The sequence below is a fragment of the Myripristis murdjan genome, chromosome 11 (genome assembly GCF_902150065.1).
Source record: "Myripristis murdjan chromosome 11, fMyrMur1.1, whole genome shotgun sequence".
NCBI classification, from domain to species: Eukaryota; Metazoa; Chordata; class Actinopteri; order Holocentriformes; family Holocentridae; genus Myripristis; species Myripristis murdjan.
This window is the reverse complement of record NC_043990.1, coordinates 17,683,269-17,710,740: the sequence shown is the minus strand read 5'-3', so window position 1 is coordinate 17,710,740 and position 27,472 is coordinate 17,683,269. Positions and strand designations below refer to the sequence as shown.

Below are 27,472 nucleotides of genomic sequence, written 5' to 3'. Positions count from 1 at the left end.
TTATTTGAACAGACAGGATGGCCTTAGTTGTCACAGTGGAAAGAGGAGAGATTAGCAAGGTGGCCACATTAGACTTTGGCAGTGCTCCCTAAGACTATCAGGTGTATTAGGAGACTGAGTGTGGTTGGAGCTACACAGGATCAGAAACTGTTATGTTCACCCCTATGTAATCCAGATTTTTTTTCTTGTGATTGCGCTCCTGTGGAGCAGTTCAATATCAGTCACAAAGTTCAAATGAAAAGATGAGTGGGAAATGATTGAGTTTGTCATTATTAATAGCCTATGGATGTTTTTTCGTACTCCACAGGGCTTTTGATTCCAAAGGTGCGTCCATGACAGATGCCACCCATAGAGAGAGATAAACTACAAGCCATCATGTGCAGACTTGATAACAAGATGCAACATGATTCATGCCCAGTGGGAACATTGTCTCTGAGAAAGAAATCTCAGACTTAAATTGGTTGGCAGACTTGAAATGAAGAAAAGATGGCAAACACAGATATCTGGGCACCAGGATGTCAATGCAGCAAGCAGGAAGGCACTTTAATCTCCTCCATCACCTCTAATGACCTTTCAGGACTGTTGGCTCAGGATGTTAAGTCCACAACTTACTGCTGTATTTTTTTTTTTTTTTTTTTTATCCTTTCCTCCTTGTTCATGCTATTCTAGCCTCAGGACTTGTAGCGCAAGTTTATGGCAACAGTGAGATGTGATGATGTCAACAATAATAAATCTGCAGAATGACTTCAAGCAGATTTATTACAGCAGAGGGTAAGGTGAGAACGTAAGAGAAGAACTGAACTATTAGAGTAGTGACATGCAGCCCATTTGACTGCTTATTGGAGCTTGTTATCCTCAGGTGGCGTGACCCAGTTTGCGCCCTTGCTGCCCCCTGGTGACACACTGTAATTTCTGCTGCAGGGAGATTACTGGAGCAGGGAGACCTGGGACACAGAGTCAATTAGGGCAGGGTTGCACCTGTCTGGTGGGCGCACAACCACGGGCAAGCCCAGTCCCAAACCAACAAGTTAATCTGCTCCCAAAATATCTATTTTTAAGAGCCTCAAATTGGTGTATTTCTGTGTCCCAGTAATGGTACTTGTAGTTTTCAGCCCACTCAGTGTCCATCTTTATCCATGAGGCTAGGTGAACGAGTGTATGCACGAGGCAGATGGACAGAGCATCCGGCGCGCTGTGTCTTGCACACCATCTGCTCTACCTGGCTTGGAAAACATCTACAGAGTACGGCCTAATATCGTGTAATGTGATTGGCTACGATTCAAAGCCAGTGGGGGCTGGATTCAGTCTCCTCAGTCTGTGATACAGCAATAGTGAAGTCCAAGTGCTGCACACCCTTTAAGTCCTGCCAATCACTGGTACGGAAAAGGAAAGACAACACTGGATGACAATTTCAGGGAGGAAAAAAAATGTTTCTTATTACATATTTATTTATATTTTCATATACTTTTTACATATTCATTTGTCATAATAACACGTATCTCTGGAGCAGAGGGGAGATAGGCAGAGAGGGAAGGAGAGAGGGAGGGCATATTGTGGAGGAATGTCACTTTCTTTTTTTTTTTACCCATTTAATTACAAGAGCATTGTCATTATTATTCAGTCAATAATATTCAGAGTCCCATTAAACAAGCTACAACAAAGATTTCCTAAAATGTAGGTTGACATATAAAACTAGCATTTTTTTTTAAACACTGGTGGTGGATATACCTGGGGGAGGATGATGAATATCTGGGATGACTGAGTACTGTGAGGCTATCAACTAGAGAATTCGGTCCAGCAGACTGGGGGACTCTTATTGTGGAGGGTAGCTGTATACGAAAATACACTGAGGGACTGAGTGAGGTGTACAATACACACGCACACACAACATACACACAATGGTCTCTACACAACCATCATGCTTCAACAGGACCTCATGTTAGTCTTTTTTTTTTCTACATTACCATTGTGTTATAATAGAAACAACAACCACAACTGGGTCAAAATTGTGGAAGGAAAGATTCCCTCAAAAATGAAGAAAGAAGAACTCAACAAAATGGTTTACCACTCTAAACGCAATAAAAAAAAAGTACTCAATGTCCTCCGCACTGTGCTAGAAATTCATGACAGACATCAGACACTTCTCGGGCCAAAATAAATCTTTCAAATGCTGGGTAAAACATTAGCATTCCCGTCCCATGGGTCTGTGACAGAGCTTTTGAGACGAAGTAGCCCATTCCTCTCAAGACTACAAACCCTATTTTTCAAAACACAGTTGTAAACAGAATCCCTTGGAGAGTGTGGCGGACTGGCCAAGAGCACACTCCACGCTGACTGGAGTCGAGCCAGGCAGAGATAGTAGCAGGCAGCAGAGGCACCAGGCCCGGGTCAGACACATGGACTTGACTGTTCCTGCCCGATTGTGCTGGGAGCACTCGGTTAATCTGGCAAAATGTTTGGAAACGGGCAAAGGTCAGTAGTTTGTGATCCAATTTGGTTGATTTAATTGATTTGATACACTCAATTAAATGCAAATAAATCATTTGAAAGTCAAAAGGTGGAAAAAAAAAAAAAATCAAGTCAAATCGATGGATTTGATCCAAGACCTGGAAGCTGCTGATTGGACAACATTAATAAGGCAGCAAAGTAAAGAGAGAAAAAAAAACAACAATAAAAAGGATGTTCTTTTAAAAAAAGTCACCATAAAAGAAAAAAAAACTAAAAATTTGGTCTTTGGTGTTCTCTTGTAATAAGAGAAAAAAAAAATCCACAAAAAAACAGGATGAACACCAGCAGGTTCCTGTGATGCCCAGTCAAATTTAGATTGGCACCTGCTGGAGTTGTGATGCAGCCCGGCCTGTTGAACTACAGCTCTGAAATCATGCGAGCAATACTAACGATCCAATGGAAAAAGAAAAAAGACAAAGGGAAAAAAAAGGGAAAGATTTCAAGACATTACTTCATCCACAGGTTTGGAGGAATTCCCTACAGTGCAAATCAAAAAATGCCCCCTTATATTAATAACAAGTCATGAAGAAAGTATTCTTAATAATGACATAACTTGTGCGACTGGATCATGCATCAGATCACTAAATGGGAGACGACACAGGGAGGGAGGAGGGGGTCGTATTTGGACTGACTGACCACATGTGGCCCGGTGAGTCCAAAGACTTGGTCCTGGAATGCATATGTCACGTTTCCTGAAGATGTCCATTCAACACTTATGTCAGTTATGCTGCGGATCATTTTAATGACATTTATTTAATATTAAAACGTTTCCCCTCTCAAGGATCACAAAAACATCCCTTGATCGAAGGGCAGAGGACAGAGCTTTTGTTTCCAGTAGTGTCCTGTTTATATGGTCTTCTAGGTTATATGCTGTACCTGCATCACTGTTATATACTGTGATAACAGCACCACTCCAACAGATAACACTGCCTTGTTAAAAACACAAGCAATCACATAGCTTGGGGCAATAGCTTGGGGTTCGTTACTAGTGTTAGCTAGTCTTTTAGAGGGGTGATCTGTTATGACAAAGTGCTGGGGGCTTATTTTCCCACAACTACATATGGATTGAGAATGGCGGGGCTTGTCAATGTTGGCATTTCTTTGTGGCCGGATGTGGAGATGCAGAGTTGGAGAGCCTGTGTGAGGATTTGCTCCTTCACTGGGAAGTGACATTGCGACAAAGGGTGGTCCTTTTCGGTAAGATGGCATTTCCATGCGACCAAACGTGGAGGGTTTTGAGGGGGGTGGCCTATGTGGGTTGGTCCTTCTGCAGGGCTGAGATGTCCAGAGGAGGAGGGGCCCGCCCGCTCCACTCCCTCAGCTGGCCGTCCTTGAAGAGGAGGTTAAGGGCGGGCAAGGGGACGCCGGACTCTGCCGCCGGCTGGCTGAGAGGGCCCGACACGCCGCTGTCCAGGTCAGCAGACTGGCTGCCGTCCTGCCGACACAGGGCAAAGGTCACAGGTCAGAAGACAACGTATAGGCAATAAGACACGATTATATGTGGAGTTTTTCTAGGATGGAAAGAGCAGACGAAGGAAACACTCGACTATAGGTGGTTCTGCTTATGTAGATGAAAGAGGCGATACATTCAAAACACATGGGAGTATATTGTGCTGTTCTTAACTTGGTTTCAGTTCTTCTCAGCAGCTGGGAAACTCAGTCACCAGGAATTACAGATGCCTGCAAGCAGCTTAACCTGAGTGAGATATTAACTGCGGTACGGCTAATAGTTCAGCTACTCTGTGACTGTAAACATCGCCTGTGGGATTCCTCAGCTCTGTTCAGGGTCGGCTATCAAGAACCACTGCAAAATTAATCAGCTTCTGACTGATCAGAATCAAAACACCAATACACTCCAGGGGAAATTGTACTGCTATTGATTCATAACTGCCCAATTAATTTTAATTAGTTCGCAAATAACTTATTAGGCATTTCCTGTGTAGCCCGGCATAATTACACTTTCCCTTGCAAGCGCACAGCAACCGCCGTCGTGCGTTTCCATTCTTCACTCCTAACACGTTCCATTTCAATGATGGCGAGAAGTTAAAGATGCTGAACTTGTAGGGTCATTTTATCAAGACATATGGAATTTATGTAGAAAAAAAAAAAAGAAATATGCAAAGGGGCTACTGCCAGCAATCTCATAAAACACAAAAGCAGCAGTGCTGTGAATTTGAAGCAGTGATGTCTTTTCACTGCTTGAACAAACCTTTTGCTGCATGCACTCTCTCAAAAAAACGTCTCTATAAACCCATGCCTTTTATGTAGTACTTCATGTTCCCTACTCAATATTTAAATATGCAGAAATACCTTTACAGATGCTGCTTTTTGTGAGCAAAGATTTTCAGTTACTAGTAACGATAATAATCCATAGTAAATTGTACATTGATGCAAACAAACCTTTTGAAAGATGAAAAATATTCAACTTTTAGAATTACACCCCATTTGTTGTCATGTACCTGATCTGACAACCAAGACAACTAATTCTAGTGAATTAGTATATAAAACCTAATTCTGTCTGTTCATATTGTTCCACTTTAGGTGAAACGTATGGCCCTCACAGCTTCAAACGTTCAAAGGAGCTTAGTGAACACTGGATTGGCAGCACACAGTGAGTTAACAACTGATTTCCTGCCTTGTGGAAAAGGCTCTGCTGTACACCCCACCTGCTTCATCTGCTGCTCTCCAGCGCCGACTGCGGCTCTGACTGCTGGAGGTAATCATACATCACTCTGTGAGAGTGACTGCTTTCAGAGAAATAAAAAAAATGGATAGCTATGGTGCTCATTTTTTTTAAATCAGATGAGTCATGTTTGACTTCGCTGTACACACCTGCTCATCTAACCTAAACGCAAAGCTGTAACCATGTGTCTGCTCCTTTTATTGAGTGTTTGTCTTTTGTATTACAATGCAAAAGTACCATGATAGACATAAGCGCTCAAGGACGTGCACTGTGCATCACATTATGCCTCACCAAAGCTTTCCTCAACTGTAACCAAACTGAACTGGTCCACATAGAAGAGGCAGTTGCACCAAATGACCCCTTTTGATTGTCAGGGGTGAACCTGGAGGTTTCCTTACCAGAACCCATGAAGTTCAGGGACTGGCTTTTGTTTCCCTTCCCACGGCACAGAGACCCAACCGTGAGGGATAGAGGGGGGCTTCAGGATTACTGTTTTTTTTTTTGTTCAGTTAAAGAGTTTGGCTGTTTTTGAGATGTAAGTGATTAAATTTAAGGAATCTAAGTAAATCCCTGCCCATTCCTGCTGTAAAATTCAACCTTTCTTATTTCCAGCCTCTCATTTTCTCACTGGAGCTTTTTGCTTCTTTGCCTTGCTGTGAGTGGTCTCAGGTGGTCCAGGGGGACTGACAGGGGAGTGCTATTACCTGGAACGACTGAACGAAGCTCAGCACCTTCAGTGATAGCTTTCGGCTTGAGTGAAGGAGCTCTTGAAGGCTGAAAACACAAAAAAAGTCCAAGTTTAGCATTGTTTGAACACACTCTATACGGTTTCGCAATGTTTTCCACAATCTTGAGTTCTTTTTCTTGAGGTCAGGGGAATGACAGTGATACTGAGTCTTGATTTACCTCTCTTTGCTGCACAGTTTGTGCGAGGCGATCTTTCGACACACTTTGCGGTTGAGCTCGGAGCTGAAGAGGGGCATGCCGAAACACAGTTCCAAAGGGACCCACTCGTCTTCAGATGATAGGGCTGAGAAACAGTGATTGGTGGGGGAAGGAAGGGATGGGAAATAAATATAAAATGAAATTGCAGAGAAATCAAAGTGTCACAAAAAAACAAGGGACAGAGCTGTCATTTATCACTGAGAACATTTTTCAAAGAGCATTTTGAAAAGAGAGTTTTCAAAAAAGTATTTTACCATTTATTTTATGTGTAACTGTCTTCCATAACAAACTGTTTTAGTCTTTTCAAATGAGTATGATAGCAAGAGATTGCCCAGTGACTGCTAATAACTTAACTACTGGAAATGAAATCTAACAAGGCGGCCGACTGGCTCATTTGGACATTTGTTGCATATCACTCTTGTCTTTATCTACTTTCAGGCAAACACCTTTGTCACATAAAATCATTCAAAAACAAAAAGAAAAACCACAGGCTTACTGTCCGTCTTTCCTTTGCCGTCTCCATTGTTCTCCTCTGTCACCAGCTCAAAGGACTCAGTGCTGCCGTTGGTGTCCAGGCCTCCACCTAGATGAGTGTCTCCTGGAAGAGGAGCAACAACTTCCAGTCAGCATCAAGGCACCGAACTGATTATAACCAAATTACAGCTTGGATAAATTAAAGCCTCATCCCAAGTTGTGTAGATTTGTTTTGTTATCATTGCCCTCTTGCTGAATAACGACCATGGGATTGCCCATAATAATACATTCAGGGCTGCATTGAAAAAGGAGAAAGCTGACAAGCTGACGTTAGCAAAGGCTATCATAATAAGGGACACAATTAATGAGACTGCATAACTGCATAATTAAAATGACCAAGAGGAGTCTTTTCTCCGGTGAACGCCGGAGAACGCATAATGGAACGATGCATCAACACAATGTATGTCTCTATAGAGGCCCCATATGTAGCTGGTACTGTATGTTCCAGTACATCTTGGAAATCGCGTGCTCCTGTGTGTGTGAGTGTGAGCGTGCGTGTGTGTGCGTGTCCCTGACTCCTACCCCTGCAGTCAGCAGCATCGCTGGCCCGGCGCCGGTGTCTGTTGTTGGAGTTGAGCATGGTGATGTAGCCACACTGGTGCTCCAGATCCACGTGCTCCTTCAACGTCCGCAGGGCTTTGTGCACGCACATGTTTGAGTAGGAGAACTCTGCACGGGAGGGGGACACAGAGGGATGGGCTGCCAACATACACTGCCATACCACTTCAAGTCACATCTGGATCAGTCTGATCAGTAACAGATTTTCTAGGATTTATTCTGTAAGGTGAAAATGGGATCAATGGAAATATCCCAAAAACATGGCAATGCACTCTACAAAGGGCAGCTGCAGACACTGGAGCTGATAGATCGGGCTTTATGTAGATTATCATGTCGAAAAGTACTGTATCAGTTTCATATGACATGTATTTTTTTCAGGGGGTGTAAAGCTCTGAAAGCGAATGTATATTAGGCGGATGAGTCTTGCTGTTAAGCTGGATACACAACAAAAGGCTTCAAGAAGGAAAAGGATTCAGAGGAGTCGAAATCCTTCACAGGATGTTGGAGAGTTAAGCCCTCAAAGCCCAAATCAGCAAATGTTTAAGTCACCAGAGAAAGGACCACATTTTGCTTGCTGGATGAAGGTACTGTTAATCACTTATGTGCAACACAGCACTAACAATAATCCGACATAAATTTCAGTAGTATGTAATGATAATATTGTTATTTAATAAGTGAATCCTGCTGTAAACCCTGGAAAAGTTTGGCCCAGTTCCTCTGAACCTTCACTAAACATTTCCTGACCCTGAAGTCAGTCTCCCAGTCAGTTTGAGAGGATCTGCACCAGACAGTGCAACAGCGAGACATCGGCACTCTTCATTCTCTAGTTTTGAGCTTTGGAAGAGAAGAGGACTTTATCACAATACTCATGTTTTTAAATTGAGAGTCGTTTTGCCATTTTGCAAAGTGACATTTTTTTTCCATCGTTTAATTCAACATCACTGAAAATGCGGAACAATCCTCAGCTGATTTTCTTGAGTTTAAATAAAAGCTAAATGAATTAAAATGAATGATTACCTCCCACCCTCTGCAAGTGGCATAGACATCCATTAAAGCTCACATTTTATTCAGTTTTCATTTCCTTTACAAACAGACTGCGGCTTTGGACATGAGTAATATTCTTCATAATGTTTAACAAATAAATGTAGCTTAGATTAAAGCTGAAATGATTCACTTATATTGAATGAAACTGAAGATCTCTGCGCTAGCCCTGAGTATAGTCATTATTCATAACCAGACGTGTAACATATAAGCTATACAGGGTCAATTATCTATCACTTTTTTCAGCTGTATTCAACACAGCTTACCGCCTTTCAGATCCTCCTCATCAAATGGGAACGGGATGTGAACAGTTTCTCCATGGCCATGCATTCCATGACCCTGAGGGCACAAACACACACACACACACACACACACACACACACACACAAACACACAATGTGATACCTTATTCTCTAAACACTGAAAGCAAACAAAAAGTGAAGCTTGATACAGGCCTGAAAAGGTGAACTCAGTCATGACCCTAAACCACTGTGTCCAAGCATAAAGTCTGAATGTGTAACTTTTTGTGAGTTACAATTATAACCAAAACTGGCAAATAACTGCTGTTTTTCAATAACATTCTTCTAACTCATGGCTAACCTAAACCTGAGACCTTATGTACGAAAATCCTGACCCAATCTGAGTAGGGCAGACTGAGCCTGACCCCTGTGGGTGCTCCTCATAAAAATATCAAGCTTGTGTGTGTGTGTGTGTGTGTGTGTGTGTGTGTGTGTGTGTGTGTGTGTGTGTGTTCACCTGGATCAGTACAGCAGAGTGTGTGAGAGCATCATTGAGCATGGTCAGCACGTTGGAGGTAGGGACGACTCCGGGGTCATGACCCCAGGAAGTGATCAGCAACCTGTCATAAACCTGAAACACACAACACTACGTTAACACAAGAGCCGTCCACAGCCCACTCACACACACACACACACACACACACACACACATACACGGCTTTCACTGTACCATCACAAATGCAGTATGATGGAAATAAAATCATGTGCTTTACATGGGAACACAGCTAGTTTTGTCCCAGCAGCTCATAATTTAGGACAAACATGCAGAAAGAATCATTTCTCCTCACAAACCCATCAGACTCCAAGTGCAAAATCATGTGCTTAAATATTTCAGCCAAATGATATGTCACTGTCCATCCTGCGATGCAAAACATTAACATCTGATCCAAGATTTCAGATGAAGCTCAAAGCTGACTTTTCCACGACTCCATGAGTAAATCTGAGCTTCATGTTTTTTCCTTCCTGATGTATTCAAGCAACGAAATAAGCAACAAATTAAAGTCTCTGGTTTATGCTACATTGCTGTCTTCCTGTGGGGAAAAATATCTGATAACCACCTAAAGCGATGGGGGTGTGAATCGAGTGAGGAAAAACCTTGATATTCCCTGACTTCCCCAGAAAATTCATCAAATTCCCACATGTTCCTTGTCTGGAATATAGCTCTCCCAATCTCTGATTGGCACTGGTGAGGCGTGGCATTTCCTATCATGCGTGTGCATTTTCCTATTTGATTCAACCTGGAATATGTCTTTCAATTCGCACTAACCCTTGAATACGTCTTTCAAATTGGGCGATCCTGGAATATGTCTTTGAGCTTGGACTAACCTGGAATATGTCTGGAAGTTTGCGGAGCCTGGAGCCTTTGGAGAGCAACAGAGATGGCGGGCCTTGGCCGGTCACATGGTACAGGTACAGCTTGAACCAGATGGAGCTCACCTCAGGGATGGCGGGGCCAATGTGCTGCCGGGTGAAACGCACACGTGTATGTATATACGCAGACCTCAGTGCACCAGAGCATGAATAATGCATGCGTGTGTACATAAAACAGAGCAAAAAAGCAAAAGTAATTTGGTTCTGTCAACGTGTCGCCTCCCAACATTACGTCCTTTAGTCTCGGTGTTGTTCTTCTGTCAGAGAAGTGGAAATTGAAACTGCTATCAGGGATGTGTAAATAGGAAACAAAAAAACACCAAGAAAACAATTCACTGAATCCCACTTCACTGAGTCCCAGCAGTCTGAGAATAAACAGCAGCATGAATGGCACAACAAGTTTAACTCCCTCTCTTTCTCTCTGTGTGCTCAGCCAGAAACCTGGAACATAGCCAGCCAGTGGAATTGCTTGCGAGCCTCTCTCTGTTTCCCTCTCTCTCCCTCTTTTTCCCTCTCTCTCTCTCTCTCTCTTTCTCTCTGTGTAGTCTTGTTGTTGGAGGCAATTGCAGGCTGAGCGTTCACACAGCACACAAACACACACACACACACACACACACCACCTCGGGCTGTTCACACTACACACATAAGTGTATACACACAGCAACAGGCCAAACACAGTACACACGCGCATGAATAGCTCACCAAAATGCAAACGCAGATCTCTCACCATCCCCAATACACACACACACACACACACCGTTTCATCCAAAGTGCCAGCATGCCACAGAGTAAACCTCAGCTCTCCCTCCCTCCAGGCTTCAGTACCTGAGGCGTGCAGCTGCTGATGGGCCTGATTTCGTTGCTAAGCGGTGCCATGGAGACCAGCAGCTTGTAGTTCTTGTTGAGGACGCGGCTGCAGGTGGCCGGGTCCAGACCCAGCAGGCTCTCGCAGCGCAGCATGTCCAAGGGGAAACCTGGTGGGGCCAGAAGCCGGCGGGACAGACAAACAAAAAAGGGACAGGGGTGTTTTTTTTTTTTGTTTTTTTTTTTCATTTTTACTAGATGTTTTACTATATGTTCTGTGCTTTCCTCCTTCCTCCATGCACTTTACGCCCTCACATTCCTTTTTCTGTACTGCCTTGTAGCACCTCTGTCCTTTAAACCAAAACCGGAGCTTTCTGGCACTTGATGTCGTTGTTCTCGCCTGAATTGATCTTTGCTTGTTGGTGGATAAAAATTGCACATGCACGTCACTTTAGACAAAAGCACCGGCCAAATGTGAATTGTAATTATAACTGTAATGGTCCTGTGCCCTCCCCCGCGCTTTAAGTGCTATTGAATGACTGAGGTACAAATCCAGAACAACAATACCAAGGACGAAGGGCAGATAAAAGTCCTGGAGGGCAACCTGCCAACCTACAGCACATCAAATGGTCACTTGGCCAATGAGAACAAATGGGAACCTCACATCACATCCAAACAAACAAACACGTGCATCAACAGCACATCACGTCCAAGCAGCACTTTCATCTAAGGTGGAGAGGCAGGAAATGCGGCTGAGAAAATGAATTGCTTTAATTGATCACTTAATTGATCCTTTTCAGTAACACTGGAATCCAGTAAGTATCTCTGAGTGTTGAGCGTTAAAGCCGATAACGAAGATGTGGCTTAAGTCTGAAGGACCAAACCTAAATAACTGGTAAGAAGCAATCTTAGAGGTATATACTATGGAAAGAACTGCACATCCAATTAGCGAGTTCATTTTTTGAATACAGATGGGAAAAAGTTAAGTTTAAGCCTGACAGAAATGATTTTTTATGCATTCAGTACAGGAGTGAGTTGACTGGGTGAATGTTAATGAAGCTCATGTGAAAGTTAAATAAAGATCATCTCTTTCCCACGTATGCACCATCATCATTTGCTTTCCCATGCTTTTAAAGCTCTGCCGCTCTCACTCGAGAACCGTTATCCAATCAGCATTCAGCCCACATTCAACCGGCCAATCAGATGGATGAAGCTGAATTAAATAGCTCAGCTGATTTCTTTCATTCTGTCTCTCTAGACTGAGAAGAAGATCCACCTCCACCCCATAATCTCCATCTTAAAATAAATAAGTAAATAAGAACTGGTCATCTGCAGTCACTCCACCAGCAGCGTCTGTCCATTCCTTTCCCATCCATACATCATCATCTGTCTCTATAAGCATGTTTTCAACTTTTAAGGAGTTTAACCGCCAAACTACTGGTCATTCATCATGAACCGTATCTTATCTTTCTTTGACAATTTGATCTCTCCTTATTAAAGTGATGGTAAATTCTTATGTGGGCTACGTCTAGTTTGACATTTTAATTTGACAGTATCAGGTTATTCTACCGGTAATGCACAGCAATTGTTCAAAGAGGTTTAAGCACATTTTATATTTCAACAACAACAGCATCTCTGCATGTAAACGAAAGCCATTTAGAGCTAGGTCTCCGCACAGATGTCAACTTGGCATCAAGTTTATGCAAGGCCAAGCACTGGGATATCTGTGTACAGAAAGTCAATGACATGCACCTCAATGCAGAAGTCCAAAAACTTTAATGTATGCACTGCCTTTACACGCTGATTATGTTAATATAGAGGTATAAAATGCACTTTATACACCAAAATTGTGTGTTGACTCTACAAACTAAGGAAGAACAATCATATGCAAAACCCAGTTTGTGCAGTTTTTAATTCTGTCACAGATTAGAGCAGGCTGGGATGATGATGCTTGTTATGTTAGATCTTAGACACTAGTTTTTGCAAATAAACTCTTGAGAGGAGCAAGAAAATCAGTACAGTATGTTAGTTGTAAATCTGAATTCAACCAGAGAGCTAATTTAGAGCTTGTGCAGCGCTGAAGCAACAGTAAAGGAAAACAAAGAGAAAAAAAACAGTCGGGTCTGGCGGAACTTCACATAAATGGATTCTGTCGGTGAGACACATTTCCCTGTGTTTCTAAGTGAACAATTATCACCGTCATGACTAAGCTCAAAAATCCTGTATCAGTGGGGGTTTAGTTTAACTTTAGCCAGCAGGCTCTCGCGGTGCAGAGCATCCTGGGGAAGCCTAGGAGAGCAGATGAGGAGGATTGAGAGGCAGATGATCAGAACTGAGGCACCCAGCCAAGCCAAACAAAAAGCATCTGTTGAGTCAGTGGTTACGACAAGAAAACCGAGAGATCTGCTTTGTTGTGGCTGGAGGAGCTGAGGGAGTGACTCTCTGCTGCTGCACCTGCAGGGAGACGAGCTGGAGGAACACAGCTCTGTGGACTCAGAGACACACGCCACCATATTTAGGAGAAACTGGAACTGGAGAGGAGTGAAGCAACATGGCTGCCAAAGCAACAATGGAGAAGCGCCTTTTTGTTCAGCACATCCAGAGTCATTTCCACCATAAACTCTCAAATGAAAGTGAGATGTTGAGACAGCGGAGCGCTCACTGATGTCCCCTGACTAAGAGCTTAATTCAAGACCAGTCCAGTCGATTTCACCACACAAAACACTGCAGTCATCTGCTTTCAGCTGTCTGATGAGCCGGTGGCGGTGATTCAGCCTCTGCACATTTGGGTCACAGTTTGGGATAACCAGCTGGGATTGTGCTAATTGGTATATTCAAAACAACAGCCTTCCAGCAACAACAGTCAATTTGATTTAGGTCATAAAATATTTGCACTTCAGCGGTGGAACATTTTGGTCATGTTGTGCATTTTTGTTTTCTATTTACCGGGGGCTTAGAGCCCTTACCTGCTTCATCTCCGGCCAACAGCCATCAACAGAAACATCCATTACCGCGTGTTTACAGGATACTATTTTGTATTTTCATAAATAGCAGCACTAAATTTCATAAACTGATGTTGTGCTCTGAGCCACACAAACAGTCAACAGCCAATGACGACATCACCGAAACAACCCTCTGCACCCATATTACACCTGGTGATTGAACTTATTCTGTATTCAGCTGTCAACAGTGAGCACTTTTGTCTACGTGTCTGTGTGTCTGTGTGTCTGTGTGTATGAGTATAATCAGCTCTCACTCTTTTCACACCGAAGTCACAGACCTATTTCGCTGAGCCTCTCTCCAGCGCTCAATTCCGGTTGTGGCAAACAAGCCAGGGAATTGCACGCAGGATTACTTGCACAGAAGAAGATAAAGGTATACATTGTGTTTGCAGTAGTTTGCATTGTGTGTGAGTGTGTGTGTGTGTGTGTTTGCATGCAGGCCAGTTAATATTTCACAGTGTCACAGTCACATAGTGTTAAATGCGCCATGCCTAGTTCTTGTGTCTTGTGTGTGCAGTCAATGGGTAAGAGAGGAAGTGTGATATGCCACTGCATAGTTACCTATATTAGGGATATCGGGCCCCTGGTCCTGAGTGAGTTCCTTGTTGTAGCGCAGGAAGAGGATGGTGTTCTTGAGGGTCAGGGCGTGGTCAAAGTAACGCTGGGCCTCGCCCTCTGCTGTGCTCTCCACCTGAGTAAAGAGACAGCTTTAGGTACAGGGTGCAAGAACGTGAGCACATGTAAACATCAAGCTTATGTCACATAGGGGCAAATATTTGGTGCCAGCTAAGCCAGGTGCCCTTGTCGTGTGTGTGTGTGTGTGTGTGTATGGGTGTCGCCTTGCTACAGCGAGTGAGCATCCCATGACGTTTCGCAGCAAACACCAGCTTCCATCAACGAAGCCCATATTGAGGCCTCACCAAGAGAACGCTTTAATTAATATTTGTTTTCATTGTTGGCATCATTGATTTTACCTTTTCCAGCTCGGCCAAGAAGCTGTCCAAAGTCTCATCAGACAGCTTGCCCACCTCAAACATGGTAACCGCATGGCTCTTCAGGTTCTGATGGAAAAAAAAAAAAAAAAAAACACATAAGAAACTATCAAGGTGCAAGCTGTGGGAGCTATAGTCAGTGGCCAACTTGCTGTGTGCTGTGGTCTATTAGGTTGTCCACATTCAGAGATCTGTGTGTGTGTGTGTGTGTGTGTGTGTGTGTGTGTGTGTGTGTACGTCCTGTCACTGACAGGAGACAGGTTGCCCATCATGAGGAAGGCGGTGAGGGTGGAGTCAAAGAGGAAGGCGATCCTCTTGGTGGGTGCAGCTGGGATGCTCAGGCTGCTGACGCTGGCTGTGTCTGCTGTTGAAACCGAGAGAAAAACATGCAACAACAAACAGTTAAACATATAATATATCTTCTACCATTAGTGCCTGCATTAGTATGGGCAGCCACTGTAACGAATCAAAGCCTTAAAGCTGCGCTATGCTGAAACGACACAAGTGCTTTAACATACACAATCCTTTTACCCTCTGGTCAAATGCTTAGTTTATCAGTTCACGGTGAATTTTTCAAATATTTTTCTTATGAAAATAAATCCCAGCATGCCCTGGAGTGACCCCTTGGGGCCCAATTGTGGTGTATGTGTGAGGCTGCCTGAGCCCTGCATTACTGACTGGGATCCCATTTAGACCCGAGTGGACACTTCTATTCGGGTTAAAATCACCACATTTTTTTAAATTGTCACTTCCAGAAGATCTACCTTGTTCATCTGAGACAGGCATTACAAATTTAAAATGACGCGAAAAATATCAATAATGTGAGAATGACTGGCATACTTAGGGATTAATTTGTAACCATCAGAAAGTGGTGTGTGTGTGTGTGTATACATCATAGCATATGTACTTATTTGCATTCACCAGAGCATACATTTGTGTGTATGTGTGTGTGTGTGTGTGTGTGTGTCCAGACCTTGGTCCTCCAGGCTGGTGGTGTCTGTGTCGGTGGCTGAGGAGCCTCCCTCCATGACCGGGCTGCCCTGCTCCCAGGACAGCAGCATCTTCTGGGGGTCCATGGTGCTCCTGGCACAGGGCGAGACAAAGCCGTGTCACCACCCACACAGAGACGAGCTCATGCGCTCACACACACTCACGCCTACACACGACCATGTCTAGGTTTATGTGCATGAGGAGCATCTTAGAGGTCTGTCGTATACTGGGGGCAAAAAAACAACTTTTCGCAATTTTAACACCCCAACTTCAATCTACTTCAATCTTAAAAACAAACAAAATGTAAATAAAGCCAATTACATGGTGTTTCATCCTTACTGGGATTTTAAGTGGAAGGCAGGATAGATGGCTATATGGGTGAAATGTACAAATACAGAGACTATCTTCAATGGATGGACTGAATGTTTAGATGGATAGCTATTAAAGGTGCACTATGCAAAACTGAGGAGAGTTGATTCAAATGAAGACTCTATAGATCCAGCTGAAAAAAAAATGCAGAATAAGTATGCAATTCATCAGTGTCAGGCTGATGATGAGAACTGTCTCAACCGTCAAATTAGGTGCTCATGCCATGTTTTTTTAATCAGCTGAATCTAAATGTCCTCACTTAAACTGACCTTGGGCAATTTCGCATAGTGCAACGTTAAATGGCTGTCTGGTTAAATCGCACATACTTGAGTCTGTTGACAGAGGGGGCGCTCTTCCAGGTGGGATGCAGCTGGTCGGAGCTGAACACCTGGCCCTTCTTGACAGCGAAGCCCAGGCGACAGTACATGGAAACTGCGTTCTGATGAAACAGAGACGCGGTCAAAGAGCCTCGTCCTTCCATGGCACCTCAACTTTTCATGTTGTACCTTTTGACACTGTGCATATCGCCCTGCTGTACCGCAGGGAATTGTTGGCCAGGTTTGACATTCAAAATAGTGAATGTAAAAAAAAAAAGCCCCAGTACTTTGACTCTGAGAAACTGACACAACATTTTGGCCACTATTAAAGACTTCAAATTCGTTCCTGCTTGAAACAAGTGAAAAGAAATCTGCAAACAGGGTGTGATCGTTTCTAGTTTCCTCTGAAATCTCATCTAATCTGATTATTTTCAGCATCAACTAAAAAAAGGCAGAAAACACCATAATCCAGATAATGTGATGGATCTTTGGGTAATTTATTTATAATATCCTTGTCCATTGATCACTTAGATGATGTCAAGATATCAACATTTATGTCAGTGTTGATACGTAGGCTAATATCTGAAACAACTGATTGAGAAAATTTACCCTAACACACATTACTCTGAGACCAGATGACTGAATCTGTGTAAAATAAGACAAAAATTAAACACGATAAACTTTCCACATACTGACTGGCTGTCTTTTTCAGTTTTTCATTTGCTAATTTATTCGGTCTTGAGCTTGCCTTGCCGTGCAATCTTTTATTCAGGCTGATGAGGCCGCCTCAGTCAAGTACAGTGGGCTTGATTGCTTTCTGCTCCTCAGTGCCCTCTAAGTGCAGGCTGAGGTCAACTCTTTTGCCATCCACTTCCATATTGAAAAGAAACACAGCGTTGGGAAATTGTAAAGTCACTGAGGCCATGAGGTAGTCATTACAAAGAAGAAAGTTTAAGGCAAGTCACGAAGGAGAGGAGCGCCGCACAAAATAGACCTCTCAGACATCTCAATCATCTCAAACGTTCCAGGCTTTCTCACTGCACACGGCTACCTTCATCCGTTTCCCTCAAGTGCTGCTTTTCAGTAGCAGGAAAGGGAAGAGACGGAGGGGGAGCGCGGTGTGCAGCTCCTCACACTGGAGGTCACAGCACTGACAGCGACTCTGCCTCTGTGTCTGATACACAGTGAACAGCAACTGGGGAAACTAGGTCAAACTGGAGCGCCGATTCAACCTCAAATGGTGTCGCTCAGTCTGCGGTCATGCCAGGGGGCACGCCGCATCTCATCTGGCATATGACACACACAGGCAAATTGTGCAGAAATATTTACTGGTTAAGACATACACCGTGCCAGCTTCCCTAAACCCTATCAAGAATATCAATTTGCACATAATTTCATTTGAACGGCACAGGGCTAAAATAAAAACGACAGCAAGGCCAATGTGCTCGTCTAATAAAATAACAAGATCTACTTAGCCTAAAAGCTACATCTTAATTTAATATAGTCATACCTTTGAAATAGGAATGACCGTAATACTATTACCACAGCAAAAATACATAAATGTCTCTGAAAAACAAGTTTGAGCTCTCATTATTAAACCATGAGATTTGATGCTGAAGATAAATATGTATAATTGGCTATAATTACAAAAAAAAAAAAAAAACAATACAATGGTGCAATTAACAAGAAACAAATGTATGATCCATTTACCTTTCAATCGAAGCCACACTGGCAAACCGTGTGCCCTCAAGCATACAGAGAGCCCGAAAACACATCTTGTTTCAGAAATCCCATCAAAACCTCAGTGGAACCCAAGAACCCAAGAAAATTGCCTCTCCATTTTGTCAGTGTCAATTTTGAGAGAAGGAGCGCATTCCACACAGTTTTTCATGCTCTGGTGAAAGGTGGCATTTTAGACTATTTTCCCTGCAATAGGTCTCTCACGTTCGCCGGCAAATGGATACCCACCTTCACTAAGCCCAAGTCAATCTCCAGCACATTCGCCAGCTGAAAGGCACAGAAGGAGAAGGAGATGGAGGAAATAAATAGAATATGGTTGACACGGTGATCGATAAACACACAAACACACACATGCTCATATTATATTCGTCGACCACAACCAGTATGTACACAAAAAAAAGGAAAGAAAAAAACATTAATAAAGCCTACCTCTGATACGTTCGTCTGCTCATCAATGGACACGAAGATTTTGTAGAGGAGCGTTTCAAAGTAATCGCCCTGCACGCGGTTCATGACGAAGCCTTCCAGCGGGGGCACTGGGAACAGATGAGGATTAAAACACTGTGCTAACAATGCCAAAGATCAATATACTTTGGCTACTTTGCAGTGAAATTGGTTTCTCATGCACCTCTTTTGAAAAAAAAAAATGCATTTATAATATCACCATTAAGCCTCTTTTCACATCTACAGACATCCATTATGCATAATGGCCCTATTAAGTACCGAGACCGGTGTGTGTACCCAAGTACCTGTATGCATATGCTTGCATTGATGCTCAAAAAAAACACACACACACGCGCGCACACACACACCTGAGATGCAGCTGTCGTCTGATATGGGTACATCTAAGTAGATGAAACCACGGTTGTACAAGCCTGGATGGAGAAAACATTAAGAACACACATGAAAACACACTCTGCTGAACATCGAAGATTGTGCTTTGGTTCATCAAAGTTACGTGCCGCTTTAGCGACAACAGAGCTCTGCAAATCAAAAAAAAAAAAAAAAAAAAAAAAAAAAAAAAAGAGAGAGAGGAAAAGAAACACAGTCAATCAAGTCGTATTTGAAAAGCTACTTGTAGTGAAATTGGCCCAACTGAGTCTGCTGTGTTTACTTCTATTTGTTCCAATCCAATTGCCACCACTTTATCACTGTCAAACTGTTCTCCAATTAACATCTAAAGCGCGCGGACAGATCCTCAGTCACAATTCCTTGACATTCACGCCTAAATGCTGCAGATAAACTGTAGGATTGGCATCAGCATCCATGTGCGGAGTTAAAGTCAGGAGGAAACGCGATTTTGTTGGCGTCTTTCTTCTGTAATTCAGCGAAGCTCACTGCATACTTGATGTGGATGGTGAAGCAATCCACTGTGAAATGAACATAATCTCGATTTGCTACAAATTCTGGATACAGTCATGGTGTCTTAGGAAAAGAAAAATGTGAACACCCCAAAAATGCACCACTCCCATCACTTTAAAAACTGGAGGAAGCTGTTAAAAAATCATGGATACATTTTTATGAACTTGTTTTATACACTACTAAAAATTAAGTCTCTATTCAATAAAAACATTTTTTTTGAAGAAGTAAAAAATTTGCTTAACAGATGGAAAAGTCTTTTCTTTTTTATTTCATTATGACTTTAACCTGTGCAGATAGAGCTGTTTTAATTGCTGAGGAGATGTAGGAGAGGGACACTCACTTAAGACCACGTTGTACTCCATGGATCCTGCCAGCTGTGGGCCAGAGTCTATCATCTTATCAATGGCCTTCTTCTCTGCTTGGGAACAGATCTGTAAACACACAGCAAACAAGCATTTTATGGTATACATATATGCAGTGGTGGACAGTAACTGAGTACATTTACCTGAGTACTGTACTTACAGGAAGACTCCAACTACTGCATGTTCAGAGGAGGAAATGATATCGAACATCTTGTCTCAGTCTGGGTATTTTGTGCAAAATGGTGGAATATTCCTTTAAAGTATTTTTAAAAGCAAGTACTCCAGTAGTTTAACCAAAGTAAAAATTTGACCAAGGAAGTTTCACTTGTAATGGGGTAATGACTGGCGGGAAGTATCTATACTTTGACTCAAGTGATGGGGTTGTATACCTTCACTGCATAAATGTGTGTGTGTCTTTGTTTGTGTGTATGACGCACCGACACTGAACACCTGTGGTGATGCAGAGTTTGGGAACAGGACTGTAATTAGACAGTGTGGATGCTTGGACTGCTTTCCCATTTTCCACGTTGTTATTTACTCTGGAAGACAGATATACTGGTGGGTGCTTGGCAAGTTTTGATTTTTAAGTGAGGTGAGATCTCCACATGGGGCAGAGGCTCTTGCGGGATGAACAGATGCAGATGCTAGATGCAGTTATGAGTTACAACACTCGGGACGACGTGCACCCTTCTGTCACTCAGTTTGTAGATCAGTGCTGACACGCAGGTGAAAGAGAAGGGAGATAAAAAAAAAGAACAAATTGGTCCTTCTTCGCAGCGTCTCTAGTAAATGCATTCAGCTGTGGCAAAAATAATTAAATGGCAAAACTGCTGAGCACGCAGTAGATGGCAGCCCACTTGATTTCAGTGACAGTTTCAGATGAAATCCCCAGTGCACAATGAGAAATCACAACTACCCCATTGCCTCATCTTGTGCATGGTATCCTCACTCACCCGTCTACATGTGTCACCAGTCTGCTATTACTAACACACGTTGACTATCAGATAAGACAAGCAAAGCGTGTGCCGCACCCTGATGTCGTCCTCAGTGATGAAGCCTGTCTGTGCCACCCACCACGGCTCCACTGAGATCTCCACCGGCTTGGCTGGCAGCAGATCCCGCGCCGATTTCCTACGGAAGAATTTCTGACAAAGGACACAGGAGAGCAGGTGAGCTGAACTGAACTCGAAGTGAGGCGTAAACTGTAATTTTTGAGAGGAAATTCAGAGAGGATGAAGAAAATAATTGTTTTTTTTTTTCTTGGACATGCTACATGCTATGGCGGTTGTGATTACACTCATGAGAAAGACAAGCTTACTTATTCATTATTGCTGTGATTGATAAAAGAGAAAAAAATAGCACTTAACTAAACATTCACACTGCTTCCCTTGGCCCATAAACAGTAAACATGAACAAAGTGTCCATTAATAGAAAAAATAAATAAAGAAAAATATCATCTTCCTGATGAATAAACAACTTATTAAAGGAAGGTTATTTTAGTAAGATGTCTCACTTTGGAGGACCTGCACTGGTTCATCAGGTCAATGTACTGGTTTCTCCCAATGCCAAGCAGCCTCAAACCTGTGGGATGATGGGAAAATGAGTCCGACACTTCAAAAGTTAATCTCGCCCCAGTAACTGGCCGTGAAGTTGTAGTAATCACAGTGCATTAACAATATAGCAAATAAATCCGGCCGCAGCACAGCTGGAATGTGTCTCTGGCATTTTTCAATTACAGCGACTGAGGCTCTTCAAGAAATGAGAGAGAATTATAGTGAGAGGCAAAGTATATAAATTGGTTTCCAGAATATTTCCAGCCTCATATTGAAGAGTTATTTCAGTGCACGAAGGAGCCTTGTGAGTAGTGAGTGACTCATCCCAACTCCGCATTGGGAGTGGTTTCTCTCTCTCTCTCTCTCTCTCAAACACACACACACACACACACACACACACACACACACACACACACACACTCTCTCTTATAATCCCCTGACACACACACACAAACACACACACAGAAGTAGTACCAGTTCTTCTACCAACATACATAAAGGGATCTGCAGGGTTAACACTGTGACCATGTATGTTAACATATGCTTCAATATTCGACATCTGAATTAGGCTGAGTGTGACAAAAACATCAGGTCTATAGGACAATTTTGGCAGCCATTACACCGTGGAGCTCTGCAGGCGTTGGTCTTGAGTCCCAGCTTGTCCCCGGTCAAAGGTGCCCCTCCTCTAGCCTCATGTGCTGAGGCCATGAAGGGGCAGAGCAAAATGTGCTGGGACCGCTGCCAAGGCAAGCAGGGACCAGCGAGGGATGCTCGCCTTTCGGCCTCCCGACCCAGCAGTCCCACACACATACCCCCCCCATTTCACAGAGATGGAGACGCCACACACAAACACAAGCACATCAAGCTTCCACCCCTGTGAGTCTTGCTCTCCCTCCACACACAGACAGACACGTGCACACATTCACTGCCTCTCTCCCCACCCACTTCGGCATGACACACTTCCAAAGCCCCTCCAGGGAGATTAGAGGAGAGCACGGCTCCGACAGCCTGCTGGCAGCCTTCTGTCTCAGCAGCATGAAGGTCCCGCTCTGCCAGGACTCAGTCACTCACAGGCCACTGCCAAAGCCTGCTTCACCTGACAGCAGAAAGTCATTAAACTCTGCAACTGGCCACACACTTCACTTCCAGCTATGACGCAATGTTATCAGCTTTTCTGCATTCATTTACAAGCAGCACGCTCACACTACATTTCTGTGATGCTGGAACACATCAGAAATTTATCTTAAAAGGGACAGTTACAAGCTGGTTTGCTTTACCGTGAAATGGGAATTATTTATGCCCACTGCTAAGCCACTTGGCCAGTGTTTTCCTTATGGAGATAAGCAGAAAATATTAGCATTTATTAGTAATGCTGCTGCAGGTCAGTGGGTTTGCAAATCGTTTCTTTGACCAATGCATTTATGTCATGAATTATACCGGGAAAAAGTTGAAAATTTCTTTTAAAAAATTGTGCATGTGATTTATAAAGGTGTTTTCTCCCAATTGGCTTGCAGTGGCTTTTTTGACAAAAACTAAGAAATCCTGCCCCAAGTATTTAAAAAAAAAAAAAAAAAAGTCAAAAGTGATGACAGGGCTTTTTTGTGTGTCAACTCTCATTACCTCCACTTTAAAGTCACACGTAAAATACTGAAAAGAGGAAGTATGTATCTGAACTACTATTCAAATAGCACACAGACGAAAACTAACTTCTCCAAAAACTACATCTGTGGTTACCTTAATTTAGCTTTCGAAGTTTCCGTTTTACAGGTGCAGTTTTAAAAGAATGGAAGAACGATGAAAAACAAAATAAGGGAAAAACAAAAGTGAACGCTGAGATTCATAAACCAGTGATGAGACTGGCCTGCCAAGCATCATTAGCGTTACAGCCGAGTCAAATATTATAAGAGTTTCAAATAGAAGTTAAAAGGTAAAACTGTACCGGTGGAAAGTAAAAGGCACTTCAGTGATGGGTCCACTGTGCCCTACGCTGACAGCCCTTTGCAAATAGGGATTATTGAAGGGCTCAGAAAAAGGGGAAAGGGCAAGAGAGGAGAGAGGAAGTGTGGAAGACACACAGAGCATAGTAACGAAAGTCATCTCTACAGTGTGGGAGTGCAGGGGAAATTGAGAAAGAAACACAGAGAAACACAGAGAAATAGGATGGAAAAAGAAACTCACAGTCAGCAGCAGTGAAGTTGGGCAAGGAGTCGTAACTCTTCTCACTGTTCATAATATCCTGGAGGGGCAAAAAAATCAAGAAAGAGGAAAAAGAGAAAGGAAAAAAGAGGAATTAAACCAATTTTTCTTCCACCCTCCCTCTATGTCCCTTCCCTGTGATTAATAACAGGATTAGCAGATCTGGCTGCTGCACTAATTTCTAGTCCCCGTTTTCATTAAGTGCTTAAGACGGATTATCGGAATATGACATAGCCTTCAGCAATTTAGGGTCTACATTCAAGGCTCAGTCGAATGTGGTTTTGTATGCAGCAGAAAGAGGTTGAGGCCTTCCTAAGCATGAGCTGAAAACTAAATGGCGGGTGTTTATTCATGTCTGAGAGCAGTGTCACAAGAAAGGACACTGGGCATACTATTCAAGTGTGCTCAGATGGAAGGGGAAGTATACGTTAAATGAGGAACAGTTAAAGTATGCGTGCACTTCACAGTCTTTCTAATCTCGCTGACAATGTCAAAAGTCAAGGAGAGCGCCGCTGGTCAAAGTCTCCCTCAGACGGGAGCTGTGTGAAAGTGGCTCCAACAATAGATTGAGCTGTATCAGTGAGAGTGAGCCGTTATGCAGACGAAGCCAAAACTGAGCACAGTGCAAATAGCAAACACTTTCTCTGGGCCTGTTTGTCCTGGACACGGGCCCCTCCGTCTCTGCAAGCCAGGAAAAGACACTGAGTGACATCTAGTGCCTGGCTGAGACCAAATCTTATCAACATTTGAGAAACTTTATCTGAACTTACATTTTATACGAGTATAGAAGAGTGAGGTCCTACTCAATGCAGAGTGTTTGACACAAAAATTTCTTTTGTAATCAGAGAATGCATTGGCTCTTGGACTGGGCAGCACATGCCATGGAAATGTATTTTCCCAATTTTGTGACATTATCTCCAAAGTCCTTTGAGCCTTGTTTGTGATGAAGGGCTATATACTTTAATCAAACTTCAACTTGAACTGTAAAATTCAAACTCACTGACAAAGACTTGTCACTAACACAGCTTTGTCCTCTAGTTAAATTGTAAAATGTTTATTCCCTAATTAAAAATAAGTCAAATTGGAAAAAAAAAGATTTGTAGAGGAAGAAGGTGAACCTGGATCTATGCCAGTGTATGTTATAATACAACACACTACAAATACTCCAGAAAACCTGAACAAATTAGGCATGACAAGTCACACAGTGCAGATCCTTCTTATTATAATGGTTTTAGTCCAGTCTTTGGTTTTGGTCTGGCACTCAACACTAATTGGAGCTGGAATGGGTCTCAGTGATGCCAAAAAAAGACTGCTCATGGTGTGTGGGCTGTTTTTTGTTTTTTTTGTTTTTTTTTTATGACAGCGGTTTCAGGGAAAGGGGAACGTTTCAGGTCAACACATGTTCCTGTTCCACCTTGTTCTCTGATATTCTCCTCAGACGTCACTTACCTCCATGATTCCTATGTAATAGGAGAAGGGGGTGACACGGAGCCCTTTGACCATGATGTCTGACAGGTGGTACGGGTAGAGCATCAGGTGGTCCCGGCTGTACTTCAGAAGCTCCTCATAATACTTGCGCTCATCCTTCCTCACGTGGCGCACTGCACACAGAGCATAATGGTTAGACAGTGCCAGACAAAAGCGTGGGTGTACTGGACAGCTGCCAGCATCTCAGTCAATAAAATGGGATATTGATTTTGGACAACCTCCTGACAGCTCCCCTCTATCACAAGAAAATCAGTACAATTGATTACATGAGGGTTATATTATTACACATCTATTTAAAGCTCATTAACATATCATCTCCACTGACCCATTATTGAACTGGTAGTTTAATCACTTTTCTGTTAATTGAGCGATGTCTCTGTCATACGATCAGATGTCTTTGTTCATGCACACACAAGTAGGGCAGGGTGATATACACCAAATCAAATATCACAATATTTTTGACCAGATACTTTGATATTGATAATGTGCCAATATTGCAGGGATAACCATCTGGGCTTTCATGAGATATTTACTAATTTTTTGATTTAAAAAAAAAAAAAAAAATCTTTAATGTTGTTCTATTATGTGCCTCTCTATCTAGAGGGTAGTGTGATGCACCCTTTCAAAGGAGAAAAAGACAACACTTATGCCATATCATGATATTATGATATCCAATATCCCAGATGATATATAGTCCAAGGATGCATGATCATATCGGCATATTTTCAGTCTCAGCTGATAAAGGTTTTAAACTGAATAGCAGCAAAAAATGTAATAATGTGCATCTTTAAAAAAATTAAATATGGCATTTTTTATATAACCTAAGTTGAAGTAGTTTCCTTATTTGTATTTTACTTATTGTATTTTATGTCTGCATCTGCCAGTGGGCCAGCAAAATATGAGTAATTATAATAAAATGTTAATTCCACTACAGGAAAGACTTGATGCTCTCTGCAATCAGGTGAAAAAAATGTGTATATATTTGATATCAGCATCTGCAATGGCCAAAACAGTTGGAGAATAACAAAATATCAAATATCTGCAAAAAATCATATCTTGTGCACCCCTAATTTACTCTCATACCACCATATCAATACAATACTGATATATCACCTGGCTCTACACACGAATGCAAAGATCATATTTCAGTGATCAACTGTAATTTCTATGGTGGTACAATAAATTGGCCAGCTAACACTTTATGGTTGACCTGATGTCTGTAAGTCTTTGAAGAAATGAGAGAGTGGAGGAACTTATTTTTTGCACCATGAAATTCCATGAAAATCAGGGGAATAAGGAAGCTCTTTGTTTTGACTGTACTCTCACATCCATGGATCATGCATCGCACGGTGTGTTCCTGTTGCACAGTAGTATCTGTGTGTTGTACTCACTCAGGAAGGGCAGACCTGCTCACCTAGGTTATTGCGGAATCGCAGCTGATTGCGGATACTGTAGAGCAGCACATGTTTCTCATACTCGCGTTGAGAGTTCCCCAAACTCTGCGAAAAAACAAACAAACAAACAAACAAACACAGGAAAGGTGAAGACTGACCACAAGAGCAGAGCCTCCAGCTTCAGACTTTGGCACAGCAACACTCATGCATTCATGCACTGCAAGCGCCGCTGTGCAGCCGCCCCCACTTGCACGACATTTGCACTTAATAGCTCAATGGTTTTGCAGGAGATGGGATTAATGCAGCCTAATAATAGTCTTAACAGCATTTACACATTCCCACACTGCAACTCAATTACATTTCGCGCAGCCCACAAGGTTGTTATAGCTGTAATTATTGCAAAAGTGATATCCCGGTGATATGATCATCATGTGGTGCCACCGATCAAATCTTATCAGTCATGTGATGCAAATGTAGTTAGCCCCAGTCCTTGTAGCTTAGCTGGCCGTAATCTAATGATGGTCAGTCATGGCTCCGGCTGAACGGTGAAGCCTGTGTCTTTGCAGATGGGGGTAGCAGGTCGCTCGTCATTGACAGCTGCCCTGTGCCGCACGGTGCACGCCGTCCTTGACAGTGTGAAGCCCCGGGGGGGACAGAAATGCCCCCGTGCAGCCCGGCCCGGCGGTAACATACCTGTTTGACATTAGCTGGTAGCTTGTTCCACGGATAATTCTGCCTGATGTGAAATTCCACGTCCGTGTTCATTGCTAGCTAACGTTAGCTGGCTAAAAGGCAGAATCCCACAAGACGATCAGAAACGGGCTCTCGGGCAAGTCCACGGCGACTATACCCCCCGACACCAAGCAATCGAGCTGACACACTCTCGATTTTGAGAGATTTATGGGGCTGGAGATTATTTCCTTTGGAATAAACGTCCACTTCCTTGTTGTATTTTCGAACGACC

General features: G+C 42.9%; 1 protein-coding gene across 2 annotated transcripts; it reads right to left on the bottom strand.

The window, feature by feature from the left end:
- Positions 1 to 1,428: 1,428 nt before the first annotated feature.
- On the bottom strand, positions 1,429 to 27,472 carry fam91a1 (family with sequence similarity 91 member A1). Of its 2 annotated transcripts, none has more exons than XM_030064516.1 (24): positions 27,202 to 27,472; positions 26,529 to 26,613; positions 25,076 to 25,227; positions 23,609 to 23,666; positions 21,391 to 21,458; positions 20,909 to 21,022; positions 19,856 to 19,946; positions 18,966 to 19,028; positions 18,583 to 18,689; positions 18,382 to 18,420; positions 16,423 to 16,535; positions 15,711 to 15,820; positions 14,989 to 15,101; positions 14,720 to 14,806; positions 14,307 to 14,436; positions 10,765 to 10,913; positions 9,895 to 10,029; positions 9,026 to 9,139; positions 8,536 to 8,608; positions 7,193 to 7,339; positions 6,633 to 6,734; positions 6,098 to 6,221; positions 5,896 to 5,965; positions 1,429 to 3,943 (listed from the first exon to the last, which is right to left on the bottom strand). In XM_030064516.1, exons 1-24 carry the CDS (start codon positions 27,271 to 27,273, stop codon positions 3,758 to 3,760), a joined length of 2,502 nt encoding a protein of 833 aa, XP_029920376.1. In that variant the 5' UTR covers positions 27,274 to 27,472; the 3' UTR covers positions 1,429 to 3,757. The 2 variants fall into 2 exon arrangements, with proteins under 2 accessions (XP_029920376.1, XP_029920377.1); XM_030064517.1 differs by having other exon boundaries at positions 14,989 to 15,098.

Bases quoted from the DNA above. Each gene is read 5' to 3' on its own strand.
- fam91a1 (XM_030064516.1), bottom strand. From the start codon at position 27,273: ATGAACACGGACGTGGAATTTCACATCAGGCAGAATTATCCGTGGAAC. The intron at 14,807-14,988 runs GTCAGTGACAGG...TTTTTCCATCAG, and splicing joins TGATGGGCAACCTGTCTCCT to AACCTGAAGAGCCATGCGGT. The intron at 8,609-9,025 runs GTGAACACACAC...TTGTGCCCTCAG, and splicing joins ACTCTGCTGTACTGATCCAG to GGTCATGGAATGCATGGCCA.